The 17,212-nt window shown below is 37.5% G+C and overlaps 1 protein-coding gene and 2 long non-coding RNA genes across 5 annotated transcripts; 2 read left to right on the top strand and 1 right to left on the bottom strand.

Moving 5' to 3' along the window:
• The first annotated feature begins 1,519 nt into the window (after positions 1 to 1,519).
• Positions 1,520 to 6,128, top strand: LOC148800891 (uncharacterized). Its single transcript, XR_016084369.1, has 3 exons — positions 1,520 to 1,657; positions 5,531 to 5,846; positions 5,989 to 6,128. It is a non-coding gene; the product is annotated as an uncharacterized LOC148800891 (long non-coding RNA).
• LOC104592710 (uncharacterized) lies at positions 4,531 to 6,304 on the bottom strand. The gene is made up of 3 exons (XR_734440.3): positions 6,171 to 6,304; positions 5,812 to 5,864; positions 4,531 to 4,846 (listed from the first exon to the last, which is right to left on the bottom strand). It is a non-coding gene; the product is annotated as an uncharacterized LOC104592710 (long non-coding RNA).
• On the top strand, positions 6,159 to 11,478 carry LOC104592711 (U-box domain-containing protein 44-like). 3 transcript variants are annotated; one of them, XM_010252168.3, is made up of 6 exons: positions 6,159 to 6,296; positions 6,429 to 6,628; positions 6,861 to 7,094; positions 7,266 to 8,616; positions 8,721 to 9,018; positions 9,101 to 11,478. In XM_010252168.3, the coding sequence occupies exons 4-6, from the start codon at positions 7,405 to 7,407 to the stop codon at positions 10,669 to 10,671; spliced, it is 3,081 nt and encodes a 1,026-aa protein (XP_010250470.1). In that variant the 5' UTR covers positions 6,159 to 6,296; positions 6,429 to 6,628; positions 6,861 to 7,094; positions 7,266 to 7,404; the 3' UTR covers positions 10,672 to 11,478. The 3 variants fall into 3 exon arrangements, with proteins under 3 accessions (XP_010250470.1, XP_010250471.1, XP_010250472.1); XM_010252169.3 differs by having other exon boundaries at positions 6,429 to 6,621; positions 6,861 to 8,616; XM_010252170.3 differs by having other exon boundaries at positions 6,861 to 8,616; positions 8,721 to 8,775.
• Positions 11,479 to 17,212: the final 5,734 nt, after the last annotated feature.

The following is a 17,212-nucleotide window of genomic DNA, read 5'->3' as shown; positions in this document are numbered from 1 at the left end:
GTCCAATGGTTTTAATTAATTAGCTATTATTAATTAAAAAACTAAAATAGACCCCAAGCCCTATGCCAATGGGAAATCGGTGAATTGACCATTTTCAAAAATAATTAATGATTAATGAATAATAGACAATTAATAATGAATCTAGGTTTTAATTAACTATTATTAATTATTCATTACGAAATATAATAATTAATTAGCATAAAGTATTAAATAAAACATTAATGTTTAATATACTTAACTAAATAATAACATTAATTCGATTTTCAATTTAGTTTGGTTGAAAATTTTAGTCAAATCGAATCAAAACCGAAAACTGATTTTTTTAGAAAATAAAAATCAAACTGAACCGAACCGATAGCCGAATTAGCTTATTCAATTTGGTTCAATTTAATTTTTGGCTTATCAACCAAATTTGAACACGCCTAGTTTGGTGACCGTCAGCCTAGATCATTTTCCTTGTAGTGAACGAAGAGGGCTTGGCCATTGGTATAAACTAGAAAATCATTTAGAATCAAGAGTGGAGTGGGTGACTCCATGTTGTCTATGCATGCATTGGATTCTTATTTTTTCGCGTAGTGCCAAAAAATTTAGGAAAATCTATGGTTTGTTCCCCTCAAAATTTTAATCGATTTTCTGAATGTATTGTCACAAATCCTCACTTATGTTACAATACACCCCTCCCCCGAATTGTGATAAATTTTCAGAAATTCAAAAAATAAAAAACTTTTAAAAACTCCAAAATTTTAATCCATGTAGAGGCCCAGAAAAGGAGATACTTTTGCTGTATGGCATGATGGCAACGACCTATGAGAGCTCACATTATGTGGAGAGTCCACCTTTTACCCTCCACTGTAGCAACACCACCAGAAGAACCGCTACCACGTTCTCATCTTATCCCCTCTGTTATTTTTCCACTCCCTCTTTCCCTTCATCCACGAATGGCAATAGAATCAAAGATAAAAAAGAAAACAAAAAGACAGGAGAGTGAAGAGACAAAACTGCAATTCACAATGCAGCCTCGACTATTTTCATCTTCCCTTCTTTTCCTGTTGATAGTCAAAGAGAATACGCCACCTCTCTCTCTGCTCAAAACTTAATAAAATTGAGAAGAAACAAACAAACATTTCCATTAAGGGCGTGTTCGTTTTTGTAAAGTGAAAGGGAATGTCTGGTCAATGGGATTGTGAATCCCGTTGACCCATTTACCTATCTTTAGATTTCAAAATGTGTGGAACTTGTCGTAAGTTTAATTTTCTAGGCGTCACTTATTCAGGTAAATGATACTATTGGAATCTACGGGTAAATCCATTTCCCGAGTGGAGGGTAAGTAGATAAAAATTTAAAATCTTAAAATTGCCCCCACAATCGAGAGTGCCTCTCCTGCTTCTCTCAAAAATCACCTTCACCGCTGCTAAGTAGTTTCTCCTCCTACACTTCATCGTCTTGCTGCTGTTGCTTGATCTAGTCATCGCTGTAGCTCCGTCTAGTCACCAATGCCAAAGAGTTTATCCTCCTACAATCTGTCATCTTCGTCCTCCCTCTGTTGCCGGCACCATTGATCCTCCCATTTGCCGCCGCCGCTCCGCCTAGTTTCTGTTGTCACTGCTCCGCCTAATTGCCACCGCCGCTTCTCATTGTTCTTTCCTCCATTGAAATGGTAAGAATCACTATTCCTCTGCCCGTTGATCCGTCGTTCCTCCGTGATGCACATAATGCATCTTATTTTTTTCATCCCGTTCAAAAAATTGTTTCTCATTTTATTATTCCTCTTTTATTATTATTTCATTGATTTCCTTTTTTTATTTTGATTTCTTGTTTCCAAAATTCTTGGTAATCCAATTTGTTGAAAGGGTACCAGAATGATTTTGGAGGACATTAAACTTACAGTGAGGAGGAATACACAGTTGGGAGCAGAGAAATGGAGGATCTGTTTATCTTGTTGATCAATCCAGCTATATCCTGTTTAATTGAGATGCTATTAAAACAATGTTACTTAAGGCATGTAAAACTCAGAGAGCCAAGAAATCTAGCCCAAGCGAAGTCTTACGGGAGCTCTAAATGCAGGTTGTTGTACAATAATTTCAAATATACAACAACCTGAAAAAGTTATCAAAATGTCAGCTTTAGGATGGCCAAACACGTAGGGGTTACTTATCCAGTTGTAGGTCTTTGGGCGTTTCATATGATATGGCATTAATTTTTTGAGAAATCAATGATAAAAGGGTTTTATTTTTTTGTATCAGGTATAAGTGCATCAAAACACCAACATTTGGATTCTTTTCTTTTTTTTTCGTTTTTTTTTTTTTTTATTTGAGCAGAAACATATTGTTGTTAGTTTGGAATAATGAAAATAGGAAACATTTTTTTTTATCTTTTATTAGTAGTTGGAGCAGGATTAAGGTGCAATTCTGGTTCAATTTATTGCTCTTTTCCTATTCTTGTGTGTGATTTTGAATGCTTTTATATTTTTTATGGTTCCATATATTTCAGTTTGAATCTGTTTTATGATGCAAAATAAAGGCTTATTCATGTTCCTTTCTTTTCATTTTTTTTTTCACATTTTTGTGGGGATAGTGGAGATTTCATCTGTTCTATTGAAATTAATAGAACTTTTTATTGAAAATTCAAGAAATTAAGTCATATCCATGGTTGAAATTAGTGAGGTTTAGGTATTCAAATGATAGAAAGGTTATCAAGAAAACCTGTCAAGGGTTAGAGTAGTGATAGTCCCTAAACCTAACTGTTAGAGAGATATAATTGTGGATTACCTTTGTATAGTTGTTTGAGACACATGTATGGAAATACTAGTAAGCCCTTATTCATCAAGAAATACTAGTAAGCCCTTTTTGGTGGGTTAGGAGACTTGGTTGGATGTCTTTGTATTTAGGGAAGTTACTATTATTGATTTATTTTTCTTTATTGATTTAGTTTCTATATTATACATAGTTTTGGGTATGGTAAACCATCTCTGAGTTAACAATGAGTTAGAATAGTACCTAGTGCTTTGTGATTGAGAAGAATGAGTATTATATATTCTAGTTGTATAGAACAGTATTCTCATCTAATATTAAGTTCTGAATTTGAAATTGTTGGTGTTGTACATAAATATTTGGAAATTAAGAAGAGGCATGAACTAGATTTTTTTTTTTTTATAAGTGAGAGTAATTTTATTAAATCAAATAACAAAAATACAATCAGCCTAGGAGGAGGCTCGAGATGTTACCCCCTAGGACTGAACCATATACACCAAAACTGCCTAAGCCTGAGACACAATTACAAAGCAGCCCAAAATAGATCTCCCCTTTACACCCCCTGCTTGGCCAGAGAATCAGCCATTGCATTTGCTATGGCTGACTCTCTGGCCAAGCAGGCATGAACTAGATGTTAACCAATAATATGACAAGAAACAGTCTACTATATTTCTTAACTAGAATAGTATTGTCACTTGGTCCATGGCACAGGGCTATTTTATATTAGTTTCTCTTAATAAAATCTATGAGGGAAGAAAACATTTAGGTGCTTCATTTTCAAAACACCAATTAGTTTCTAAATTTTAGCTAATTAGTTTACTTTTCTTAGCTTTGTCATTTTAAAGGACTACTACCTAATGTTGGTTCCAGTTATCCGAGTCTTGGGAGAGGTTAATATCTACCTAAACTCTGGTGCTTTTGCACAAAATGGATATTTTCAGTCTCATCAAACCACCATTTTCACACATTTCTTAGTTTTTCTCATATGATAACAATAAGGTGAATAATGAAAAGCATTAGTAGACTCCAATTTGTTGGAAGAAAATTTTAAATACCTATACAACAGTTGATGTTCATTAGAAATAACAATTCTTCCACCATGATCTTACTTTAGAGCAACAATCTTGATTATCTATATTTATGACCTTCAAAAAATTTGGCTTTGACTGATGTTAACTATGCTTTCTTAGCCAACTGGTGGTGGTTCAGTTGGTAGATTATTAATGTTTAGAATTTCATAGTCACTAGATAATATTGGATTTTCTTATGATAATGGCAATATGTTCTGGCTACTGGGACAAATCTGTCTTTTGTCCTATGATCACTCCTAAACACATCCTAACCCTCTTAAACAGTTAAACCCATCTTTGATTCATTCAATTCCTACATTAGAATTGGAACAAGTGGCCTCAGTAAACTTCAGTACAATCACTAGGGCTTGCCTCATCATTACTTATGTGCAGTGGAACTAAAATTAGAATTGGATACATAAACCTTGAGGACACGAAGGATGAACATCACATAGTTACCAATGTTTAGAGTCACAAGCCTCAGCCTCCCCTAGGCCGTGAGGCCCGTCATTAGAACTCAGTGAGCTAGAGTCCATTGTGACTCATCTAGATCACTAGATCTGAATGGATGTAATCAATCCATGTAACATTTGTGATTATTTTAGTTGCAATTATGTGCTCAGAGGTGAATGGATATTTCTATAGCTTCTTTAATACATTTTTGAGGCAACCACATACAGGCTTTTCTCCTCTTGTCAGATAAAGTTGCATTTATACTATGGAGTTCCACTTATTCTTTGATTATTATATTGCTTCGTTTTTTATTTACAGCCAAAATGCTGTTTGATTATAGAGAGGCAGTGTACTTGCTTGAAGAGTTACTGCTTATCATGAGATATATCTCAAAAGGCAAATCATTTGATGACTTCTGGGCATAGTGAAGCATGAAATGGAAGTGATGTAGCCATTCAAGTTTCTAATATGGTTGATTCAAGCTATCTATCTCCACTTCAGGTTTCTTAAGTTTGGACTTTCAGCAATTGCACCAAATGTAGATATATTTGGTATTGCTGATCTTTTCTCTTGCTGTAACAGAAACATAAAAACAAAGAATGGCTTGTGTTAGTTCTAAAGACTCATTCATAAATTCCCATATTACAGTAAAAAGGAATATTACCTAATGTTGGTCCTAGCTATCTAGGATGTTGGGAGGGGTGGACTGGATAGGAACCCAACATTTGGGCATTTTCTTGAACAAAGTAGCCACTCACAGACTTAGAGTAAGGAATATTAATAACATGGTAATAAGCTTCCACCCAGTAAAATATTGTAAGGGAAGGTTTGATTTGAGTTCATTACATCTCCAAAGCCTTCCTTTACAATTTTCTAACATGGAGGTTGCCTTAGACCCACATCATCATCATCAACAGCATAATAATCAGACACAAGCTTCCTTTGCAGTTGTTTCTACTGCAGTTCCAACAAGCCTCTTTCTCTCTCCTCATCTAAACAACTCTGGCATCTATTATGGGGTTGAAGGAGAAAATGGTGCACTTGATTCTCATTTATATGTAATGCCACTAAAGTCTGATGGTTCTCAATGTAGTGATGGAGCACCAGGTATCATCATTTGTTATTTATGCTCCATTTGGTTGCTGTGCAAATGCATTACACTGATATAAATGTATAGGAGTGCAAGTTTTTGGTCCAATTGCTTCAGGTTTTAGTTTGCTTAAAAAGAGTGTAATGTTTGAATAATTTTTGTTTCAGGTTTTACTTTGCTTTAGGCTCTACTTCATTTGCATTCCAAATGAACAAAACAAAAGGAATAGATTGGAGCTGGGTAATGAAGGCTTTAATGCTTTGACATCTATTCTGATTTGGAGTTGTGGAAATATGGAATAAATTGGCGCACTGCAAAGGTGTATAGGGCTAATCCGCTAGAGCTCAGTTTTTAATGACAAATCACTGTGCATACTGCAATGGTGTTCGAAACATGGACTTGGACCCAAAGGGTAAAATTGAGAAGATGTGAAAAAATACCAACTTACCCAGGAAGGTGCATGTTGCAAAAGAATATGTGAAAGTAAGCAATCTCATTTACCTGCTAAATTGAACAAAAAAAAGAATATAAATACATGTACTTGCCCAGGTAAAACAATCTCATTTCTTTGTTTCTAAGAAATCAGAGCATCAAAATGTGTTTATCCGTCTAATACATTGAACAGGTAGGGGAGAGATATAACTGACATTTTTGGCTCAAAAGGATGAGATTATTTCTTTGTTTCTAAGAAGAAATCAGAGCATCAAAATACTAAGAAGAAACGAGAAACCTAAATAGCCGCACCTTGTTCAGATTGGATTTCAAATCAGATCAGAGAAGAAGAAGAAGAGGAAGAGAGAAACGTACCACCGGAGCTCTCACCGTCGTCGCCGACGACCGCTGGTTCGGGTCACTCACTGTTGTATGATCGCCGGTGTGTGGGTAGGGTTCGGTCTGCAGGGGAAAAGCATACAGGGGAATGCCAAAAATGAGGTTTGTCAAGGGTTTTTTATCTCTATTTTGTCATTTTGCGGCCGGTTTATATCCGGTTGAACCGTGCCGAATCCACCTAACGGGACTTGAAACGTTAACGTTACGCGTTCTGTGAACGACTCTTATTCGCAGGTTCACTCGTCCAATTGCCGTTGTCCTACCTTACGTCGAGTTAGTCCAGCGCTATTCCAGCCGTCCAGCTCCAGAGGGTATAGCTGATTTCTCCTCCGTCTTCATCACAGTGAAATCAGTAGTGACGAAAATTCAGGGGAAGAGTTTTAGTGGGACCCAGGCTCATCCAGATAATCGCAGACTCCGTCCAAAGGTTCAAGGTTCAACCCCTCCTTTCTTTCTTTCTTTTTTTTTTTTAATTTTTTATTTTGTTCACTAGAATCTACTTGGTGATTTCCTCCAATTCCCCGGCAACAAATTAAAAACAAACAAATTTTTTCAACTTCACATCTAGATTTCCCACCTCTTTACCTCCTTCTCCCAGCGGAATCCGGTAAGAAATCCGACGTTGTTCTCACTCTGTATCTTCTTTTTGATATATTCATGCACCAGTCAAAGTCAAGCCAAGCGTTCTCCCAGCAGAAACTGCTTCCCCCATCTCTGTGCACCAAGCGTTCTGGACAAACGTTTTGCTCACTCTGTGTTTCTTCCATCTGCTGTCGAGTTTGCCAGCAATAGTGGGTAGATGATAGACGCAAATACTGAACAAGTAAAGGGAATTTCCAGGTTATGTTTCTGGGGATGTTTAGTGTTTACCAATGAATTTCAGCTCCAGAAAAGAAAAAGGTGAGTTTCTAAGCTTTTCATTATACAAAATAGCTACCGCCATTACTCTTCCTGCCAGAGATTTGAGCAAGGGACTACACAGAATAAATTGGTCTCCGAACCAGAGAACCTGCTAGAGGAATGGCACAGCTCGTTACTGTTCAGATCCTTGACTCGGTAGCTTTGATTTAGTCCTTTGCAGGATTGGACGTACAGCAGAGAAGAGGATAGGTTGACTGACTGAATCCACCCAGGCCCAGCACCTCTTGACATCAAGGAATCCGTTAACGTTAGAGCAGACTTTGAAGCCTCGATCATAAGTCAGAACCCGATGGACTTCAGCATCGATGCGACGGACCTTGGTGTAGCGGTATTACAGGAACTGTGGAATAAAGTAACTTTTGGAGCAGCGCTAATTGTTACCGAAACCAAGGATGTGGCGTTTGAGAATGAAAGTTTCATAGAATTCTCCAAGTGTATCTCAGCGATGAATATTCTCTTTCAAGCCTTACATGCGAAGAGGATTGAGGCCATCACAGGTTTAGCTCCTACAAGAAAGGCACTGGAGACTTTGGATTCTCTGCTGAAGAAAGCCCACAATATCATCAGAGATTACAAATCTTGGAGCCGACTTCGTCTTCTACTTAATTCACAGTCCATGCTGTCACAGATGCAAAATTTAGCGAGAGAGATTGCTGAGACCATATCGTCCTTGGGGCTGGCAAATTTTGACATGACCCTGAACTTGAAAGTACAGGTCAACCAAATCATCAACGACCTGAGGTCAATGGAGTTCCGATCAGCAGCTGCTACTGAAAGCATTGCATCAGAGATTCAGAAATCAATAGCTCAGAATGAAAGGAATAGGGACCATGCTATCCATCTGCTACATAAGATTGCAGATGCTGTTGGCACAAGTGCAAATGCTTCACTTGTACAGAATGAACTGGCTTTGCTTAAACAGGAGAAGGAAGAGTTGGAAGTTCAGAAAAAGCAAGCTGAGGCCCTTCAGCTTTCTCAACTGATACGGTTATTGTACAGTACAGAAATGGTCAGAAGCCCAAAAGAAGAAGAAACCACCACATATCAGCAATACCAATTTGACTCATTCACATGCCCCTTGTGTAAAGATATAATGACAGACCCTGTTGCTATTCTGTGTGGGCACAGCTTTGAGAGGCAAGCAATACAGGAGTACTTCAGAATAGGAGAGACTACATGCCCTACCTGCAGACTGCACCTCCCTTCTCAGGAGCTTACCCCAAACCTCTCTCTTCGAAATTCTATTTTAGAGTGGAAGAAAAGGGATATGGACTTGAAATTTCAAAATACAGTCCACAGCATTGCTTCTGATGATCATGACACACTGAACAAGGCTTTACAAGATATGCAAGTTCTAATGGAGATGCCTTGCTACAGGGATGAAGTTGTGGAGAAGGGTTTGATCCCAAGGATGGTGGAACTCCTAAAAATCGACAGGCTAAACACCAAGGCAGTTCTTAAATGTCTCTACTACCTCTCCATACATTCAGAAGACAACAAGGTAATCATGAATCTATACGTCAGTATGTCATCTGACTGCAAACCCATCTGTTCTCCATCAACTCTAAAAGCTAAATCTAGTATTTATTTGGCACTGAATTGCAGGCAACCATTGTCAAAGCAGGAGCAATTCGCCGAATAGTGAAGCAGTTCTACAAAGGTGAGGCTGAACCAGATGCTGTTGCAATCTTACTAGAGTTGTCTGCAAAGGAGACACTTGTGGAGCAAATAGGGAATACCAAAGACTGCATTCCTCTACTGGTATCTCTGCTCCATAATAATAATCCTGAGATCCCACAGAAAGTCCAAAATGTGTTGCAAAATCTCTCTTCCAATACCAATTTTGTCATCAAGATGGCAGAAGCTGGGCACTTCCAACCATTTGTTGAATGCTTTAAACAAGGTGGAAAAGCGATGCATCTTGTTCTCACTTCTTTTCTGTTTTGCACAATGAAGCTTATTCTCTTGGTTTCTTCTTCCCTCAGGACTTTCAGAGACCAGAGCTTCAATGGCTGCGGCCCTAATTAATATGCAACTTGATGAAAACAGCATGAAGAACCTCGAAGATAAACAATTCATACACAAGCTAGTTGAGATGCTCTCATCTAGCTCTCCAGCACGCAAATATGCATGCCAGTGCATTAAGAAGCTACTGGACGTCCCCAAGATGAGCAAACAGTTTCTGGCAGATACAATCACAATACCATGCTTGCTTGGTCTCATCTCATTTTCAAAGTCTGATTTACACTGGAAACAGGAAGCCACAGAGATCCTCACCTTGTTAATTGGTTCAAGCCAAGTCCCTGATTTCCAGAAATATCCATGCCTTCAGGAACTTCAATCTGAGTACAATGTCAGCCTCTTTCTGCAATTGGCAGCAGCTTCCAACTGCCAAACAAAGCTTCAGTTCCTACAATTTCTAGTTGTTCTAAGTAATAAATCTGAGACAACTCGAGACCTGATACGATCAGATAAGAAAGCAGTAACCGACCTATTTTCTTCCCTCAATTGCAGCCAATCTGATGTAAGACAAGAAACAATGAAGCTCATATACTGCATTTCCAAAGACCATCCTACTGGGGTTCCACTTCCACCATCCCCAGAAAAGGAGGCTGCAATTACCACCTTAGTAGCCATTCTCACCAGTTCAACAAAGGTCCAAGAGAGATCATCAGCTGCTGGAATCATAGGCCTGCTTCCAACTGATGACATCATTGTTGATGAGATACTCTGCAAATCTGAAGCTTTGAAAGCAATTCAGGAGGTGATCAGCACTGCAGAAGATGAGCATTGTAGGACCAAGGAACCAGTTGAACCAGGTGAGTCCTTATTGGAGAATGCTCTAGCAGCACTATTACGCTACACAGAACCATCCAAGCCTAGGCTTCAGAGGCAAGTAGGCCAGCTTGAACTGTACCCATTACTGGTGCAGCTCCTCTCTAGGGGCAGCTCAGTCACTAAGCAACGGACTGCAATTGCACTTGCTCATTTATCCCAAGCAAACAACCTGTTAACCATCAATACACCCACCATTGCCAAACAGGCAACCAAGTCCATGCCAATGTTACGAGTAACTAGTCTCTTCCCCAACATGTTTTGGTGCTGCTCAGCCTCAACACCTAAGCATAACTTGTGCTCTGTTCATGGGTCCACCTGTTCATCCAGGTACACCTTTTGCCTGGTAAAGGCAGATGCACTACGTCCACTGGTGCAAATTCTGACTGACACACACTCTGGTGCAGCAGAGGCGGCTCTAATGGCACTTGAAACCCTGCTAATGGACCAGAGCACACTCCCACATGCAGCTGCTGCCATAGTGGATAGTGAGGGCCTGGTAGCGATTCTAGAGGTGCTAGAGAAGGGCTCCTTGTCTGCAAAAGACAAAGCACTTGTCCTCTTCCAGAAGATCTTAGAGCATAGAGAGATTACACATTCAGTGTCCCAGAGGTCTGAGACAATCCTTGTTCACCTCCTCTCAGACAACAAACTCAAGAAGAAAGCTGCCTTGGTACTCAGACAGATGAATATCATCCCGGATCAATCTTCCTACTTCTAAACTGGCTGCTTGTAGCAAGGAGGAAACTTCCATTACAGCTATTGGTATATTTGGCATGAGGCTAGAACATGACATTGGTTCTTAGAAAATCTCTACTGACTGCCTGAATTTTGAAGGCCATTATTACTACCTGCATTCATCCCACCTGTAGGAAATAAAGGAGCCTTCAACACACTTGCTACCAGCTTCAATGACAATGAGTTGCTGTACCACTGAAAGAGAACAAAGAGATATATATGCATGTGCATGCATTGGCATCACATATAGATTTTCCAAATTTGTTGGCATACCTGGATTTGGGAGGTGCTCCATAACCTCATGAAGAGAATCAGAATGTGAACATGGTTGGCATTGTCTATGGGCATAAATGGCACCCTATTTGCTTCACATTCAAAGTTACAGAACCTCCAATCAGATTCAGGTGCAATAACATCAGCTCAAAACCCTTCCAGAAGATGCAGAGACTATGCTAAAGGATATGAAGAGAACAAATTCAGTTCTTTAGATTCAAATCAGCATTGAGAAATAAGAATTGATCTCAATCTGTCATTACCTTATTTGAAGCCAATGTATAGTATCCGAGTAGTGGCATTATTTCAGTTTTATAGGCATGTAAATTACTAAGCATTTTTCCTTTCCTTCTTGATCTATTGTACATACAATTTCTTGTCCCTTTTCTTGTAGTTTGATCATGGACAAGTTAATTTCACCCATATACTGATCAGGGAAGGAAAACCAAAGCAACATCCTAGTATGATCAATTGTACATATCAGTACAACTAAGAATTAAATATTTTCTTTTCTTTTGACATAGTAGTAGCAGTAACCAAGGAATTTTTTTTCTTGGTAAAGCTTATAATCAATGAAAATGCTGAGAAACCATGAAATGAAGGCAAGTCCTTTTATTTAGTTTTGACATACCTGTTGTTGGCCAGCAAGTGAGTGTTGCTGGCTTTTGGCTTTGTACTGCCTTTTTGTGTACTTGTACACATCTTTTTAATAAATTGATACCTTACTGGCTTACTCTTTAAAAAAAAATTATGCATGGAACTGAGTTATCGTTAAAGAGCCAGCCTACAAATAAGCCAAAACTTGGTCTTTGAACACAGAACATACATAGCATACCCAACAACTTCCCACACTTTTACATGCACAGTGGATCAGGAGCAGCCTCAAACAAACCAACACAGTTAGGAATCAAAATTCAGCTCGAACAGTTCCTTTCACCAGTTTTGTTCTACCTCTGTTTCAAAAGTGGAAAAGTTCATGCTCCTAATACAGGTTAAAGTTTAGGTGGCAAAATTCCATGGTTCTTTGTGTAGCTATATGCTCCTTGGCTTGACAAGCTAGCTGTAGCTGGTTGGTCCCGATCCTCTTAATAGAGAACATGTAGCATGTTACTGTGGTCCCAGAATCCAGGAGTCTGCTACTAATAATAGTTGAGCATAAGACAAGAGTATTTCATCTTTATTGACAATATGGATTCTCATTCTCTTGCCAAATTACAGATAACCAAACAATTTCCATGAAAATGCATATACACAACTGTACGTCTGGGAGGAAATTGTCATATGATGCAATCCCCTAAATATTCCTAAGAAATGCCTAGCAATAAGGTTGGTTAGGACATGGAACATTCCTTATAAGAGATTTTGTATTGAAATGTAACTGCATAGAGACACCGCTTATGAACCTTCCTGAAAATAGAATATGGGGGTTGATGTGTTTTTCAAGCTGCCATCGAAGGAAAGGTATCTTGACCTTAACAGTAGTACTTTGAAAAGTTTGGAAGGAATAATGGATAATGCCCTCAAGTGTAGTTGGCACTGCTCACTAGTACTGCAAAGAAAGAAGCAGCACAGACTTTCACGGTTCTACAGCCTGAGGTGTTAAGGCAAACACCTTTGCATGAACGGTGCTTACAGACCTTCAGGTCCCGTTCTCTTTTTGGTAAATTATTTACCTGGGCAATCTCTCCTGGGAAACACTTACCTGGGTAAGTGCCTTTACCCACATTCTTTTATTTCCCATGTAAATGAGGCAATGACCACTTTAGCCATAAAAATTCATTATTACAAGGGGCATTTTTGTCCCATTCAAGTGTTGGCAACTTCCCCCCAAGGTGGGAAAGTTATTTACCCACCTGGGAGAAGGGTATCACTTACCGAGGTAACTGATACCCAGGAAAATAAACTTTCCTTGGTCCCCACATAAATCTGAAAAAAGAACATAGGATTCTTGGTCAATGGGAATCAAAATCCCATTGACCAACTCCCCCCCCCCTCAAAATCCAGAAAAAGAACGCCCCCTCAGAGTGATTGAAAACTCGAAAGAGAGATATCCAAAGGTTGTCTGTAGGAATAGAATATGGGAGATGTTGCAGATGGCAAGAATTCTGATAACTGATTGAAGAGGAAAGATCTTCATTACGATTCCTTCAGTTAAGCAAGTTTTCTTTGTTGGGGAGTGATGTGCTGTGACTAAAGATTGATGTTGAAGGTGACGACTAAACATGAGGGAGAGGGATTGGGAAGGCAAAGGGGCGGACAGAGGTTGAAGATACTTGATATGGCGCTTACAAATAATGAATTACATTATGCAATAATTGCAATTGTGGGGCATCTGACTCTCACTGCATTGTTCTTGCCCTGGCTTGATCTGTTGGAAGCAATGGAAACTCTGACCTCATCAAGAGCTTTCTTTCATGATGTACAAATTTCCTGCAGTTTAGGTATTTTTACTGTAGCTTTTAATCTTTCAACTGCCTCGTTGTTTTGCTTCAAAAGAGTCTTGTACATGTTGAGGCATTGAATCTATGTCAAACAGAGGCACCAATTGGGTTTTTTCTTTTCCCGTTCAACTGGCTGTTCTGTAGAGTTGAAACAGAGAATTCAACTCAAATCCAGCCAAACCAACCAATCGGAAGTCATCAAGCTGGATTAACCTTAAGATTAAGGTTAGGGTTGAGGGTTAAACAATTCAGATTGGGTTAGGTTTGACCTCAACAACCCTACTTAATCCAGTCTGACTTTCACCCCTATTCTTATAGTACTGTAAATTGTCTTCACTCCACATAACTAAACCATCTTAGGCTATGTTGGGGAGTACTTAAAAATAAGTGCTTATTTAGGCTATTAAGCACTTATTGGTATTTAGGAAATAAGTCCCAAATAAGTGTTTATTTTAAAAATAAGGGCTTATTTTTTAAGCCCAAATTTCCAGTTTTTTTAAGTGTTCACTTATTCAATTTTTTTCTTCCAAAATTATCTCTAGTTGAATTTTAAAATACCACTTATAAAATTATCCTAGTTGTAAAGCACTTTTATGAAAGCACTTTTAAGAAAGTATTTTTGTGAAAGCATTTTTACAAAAGCACATTTATAAAAGCCCTTTTATAAAAGTACTTTTACAAAAGCACTTTTATGAATGTACATTTATAAAAGTACTTTTACAAAAGCACTTTTATGAATGTACATTTATGAAAGTACTTTTACAAAAGCACTTTATGAAGGTACTTTTGTGAAAGCACTTTTATGAAAGTACTTTTATGAAAGCACTTTATATTCGTAAAAGTACTTTCGTAAAAGTACTTTTATAAAAGTGCTTTCATAAAAGTGCTTTTGAAAAGTGTTTTTATAAAAATGCTTTCATAAAAGTACTTTCTTAAAAGTGCTTTCAAAGGGTATAGTTTGAAAACTTGAAAGAAAATGAAGGAAAAAATTGGTTATTAGAGAAAAAGACTACCAAATGCCCAATATAAAATAAGTGCTTATTTTAAAAAATAAGACCTTGAAAAGTTGGGTGCCAAATGCAAATATGTGCTTACTTGAATAAGCACATGTTTTAAGCATTTATTTTTTACTTAAGCATTCCCAAACATGGCCTTAATTTACTCTCATTTTATCACTTATTGAAGCTACTCCTAAGCCCTAGGTTCCTCTGAATAAGTTCATTTTTGATAGATAATAAAAAATGAAGGGAAAATTCCTTATTAGTATCCTATACTTTGGCTCAAGCAACAATTTGGTCTTCAAACTTTAAAATTCGATAATCCAGTACCCGAATTTTTAAAATGTGACAATCCAGTACCCAAACTTTCAAAATGTGACAATCTAGTACTTGTCATTAATCAGCCGTTAAGTGACATTTGAAAAATAAAAAATGCCCTTCGAATGCTATCTAATTCTCTTTATCAACCATCCAAACGTTGACAAAAGACTGAATAGTCCCAAATCCTAGCCTCTTCTATTCAAAAAAGTTGGTGATTGTTTAGAAGAATCTAGAATTTGGGACTGTTCATTTTATCGTCTATGTTTGGATGGTTGATAAAGAGAATTAAATGGCATTCTTAGGACATTTTTGACTTTTCAAATGCCATTTAGCAGCTGATTAACGATAGGTACTGGATTGTCACAATTTGAGAGTTTGGGTATTGGATTGTCACATTTTGAAAGCCCGAGTACTGAATTGTCACATTTTGAAAGTCCGAGTACTGAATTGTCACATTTTAAAGTTTAGGGACCAAATTGTCACTTGAGCCAAAATAGAGGGTACTGATCAAGAACTTTATTTTTGATCTTACTCTTTTTAATTTTCTCACTTGTTTATTTCCAAAATCACATTTTTACAATATTCAACTCCTTGGCATGTTTTTTTTGACTGCCCAACATTTTGCTCCTTACAACATTAGAAGCCTTATGTCCATTTTATAAAACTTACTTTTAACCTAAGTGGTATTCTCCTATCACATAAGACTCCAAATTCAATATCCGATCTTGTCATCCTACTATAATTCTCAAGTGCAACATCCCTTCATTCTCTTCCTAAGTTTGCCTTGATTTCACTCCTATTATTATTAAATTTACATTATATATAAAAAGTTAATTTTAAAACATCTTGTTTCTATGTTATTTATCCAAACGTTTAATTTTGTATTTGACCTTTTTGGTTTCATTAATTAATACCAAGTCAGCAAACAAGATGCACTGCGAGACCTCTTTTAGAATATGACTAGTGTAAATAAATGATAGCTAGGTGACGAGACTTTGAAGTGCTATCATAACTAGAAACTTTAGGCTGTGTTTGGTTTATAAAAAAAGTAGGGAAACCTTGTATTGGTTTCCCTACCTTTTCTTTCAAACCAAACCCAGTCTTAATGTTCAGGTGTTATAACATTAGTTGTTAGTTATTACCTTCATTCATGTCCTTAATTAAGCAATGTTTTAAAAATTGATCCAAAAATGAAATCACTTTTTTGTTTAAGTTGCCAGTTAATAGTTCAAAAAAGCAACAAAAAAAAGATAAATAAAATTTTAAAAAATAGATATAAAAATTTTACAAAAAAGAGGCATTCCTCTAATATTAAATATTAATAATAGAAATTGTTAAAAAATACAAAGAAAAAAAAAGGAAAATAGAATTAGCATCTAGTCGGGTCAAACAGTTCTAGTTCAACTATTAAACAACTTAAGTCATCTGATTGTTGACCAAGTCAACATTTTCAGCTCTAACTAATGATTATCACATGATTTGACTTGTTCATAGGCCGGGTAGCCCGAGGGCCGGCCTGATATTTTCAAGCTTGAACAAAATTTCAGGCTCGCGGGATCGAGCTCAAGCTTTAAATACCATGCCCGACTATTTTTCAGGTTGGGCTTGCGCTTTCTCAAATAAGCTCAACCTATGACTGATACTATTACATATAATAAAAAAATATACATTAGTTATATAATATATATATACTTATTAAATTATTATCAAATATTAATTTACTATTCAGAAAATATGAATTAATTTTTTAAATTATTACCAAATTAATATAAAATATTTTATTAAATTGCACAAAAAATAGGACATTTTATGTGCAAATCGGGCTTCGGGCTTTATATAAGGGTCAGGTTCGTATTCAAAATCTAGGCCCAATGGTCGGGTTGGGCTTGGGCTCGGGCCTGGACATTTTCTGTTGATAAAGAGGCAAATCCCAGCCCAGCCCGGGAACAAGTCTACACATGATATCTACTAACAAAAAGATATGTTTCCATAAGACAATTTCTATTTCGGTTTAGTTGTTTCACGTCGTAACTAGACCTGTTCATGGGCTGGGCTCGGGTTTGACTTTTGTCAAAATTCTAATAGACCCGGCCTGAAGCCCGAGCCCAAGACATGTAAAGTTGGGCCTGAAGCCTGGACCGTGAAGAGGTCTAGTCATAAATTCTGCTCTCTCTCTCTCTCTCCAAGTCTTACATGTCTCATCCTAGTAATCACAACCTTTTAGGATAATGAGAACAATCATTATCTTTGGTCAAAGAGAAAACTAATGGCTGCATGATAATGAGAACAATCATACGGGTTCTTCAATCAAAAGAATGAGATCCTTGAGCAAAGCAACCAAATACCTTAGGTTGACATCCACGGCTGAAGTATTGCGAGAACGGTGTGAGGACCGATCTTGTGAGAACGAAATTTGAGTGTTGGTGTTGCCATGTATCTTAGGCCCGTTTGGTTCACAGGAATAGGGGTCTGGAATCGGAATCCAATTGTG

The sequence above is a fragment of the Nelumbo nucifera genome, chromosome 3 (assembly GCF_055504915.1).
Source record: "Nelumbo nucifera cultivar China Antique chromosome 3, China Antique-T2T, whole genome shotgun sequence".
In the NCBI taxonomy this organism is placed as follows: domain Eukaryota; kingdom Viridiplantae; phylum Streptophyta; class Magnoliopsida; order Proteales; family Nelumbonaceae; genus Nelumbo; species Nelumbo nucifera.
This window is presented reverse-complemented; position numbering and strand designations above follow the sequence as displayed.

Excerpts from the sequence above, each read along its gene's own strand:
- LOC104592711 (XM_010252169.3), top strand. The coding sequence starts at position 7,405 with ATGGACTTCAGCATCGATGCGACGGACCTTGGTGTAGCGGTATTACAG. Across the intron at positions 8,617-8,720 it reads TACATTCAGAAGACAACAAG|GCAACCATTGTCAAAGCAGG; the intron begins GTAATCATGAAT and ends ACTGAATTGCAG. Across the intron at positions 9,019-9,100 it reads TGTTGAATGCTTTAAACAAG|GACTTTCAGAGACCAGAGCT; the intron begins GTGGAAAAGCGA and ends TTCTTCCCTCAG.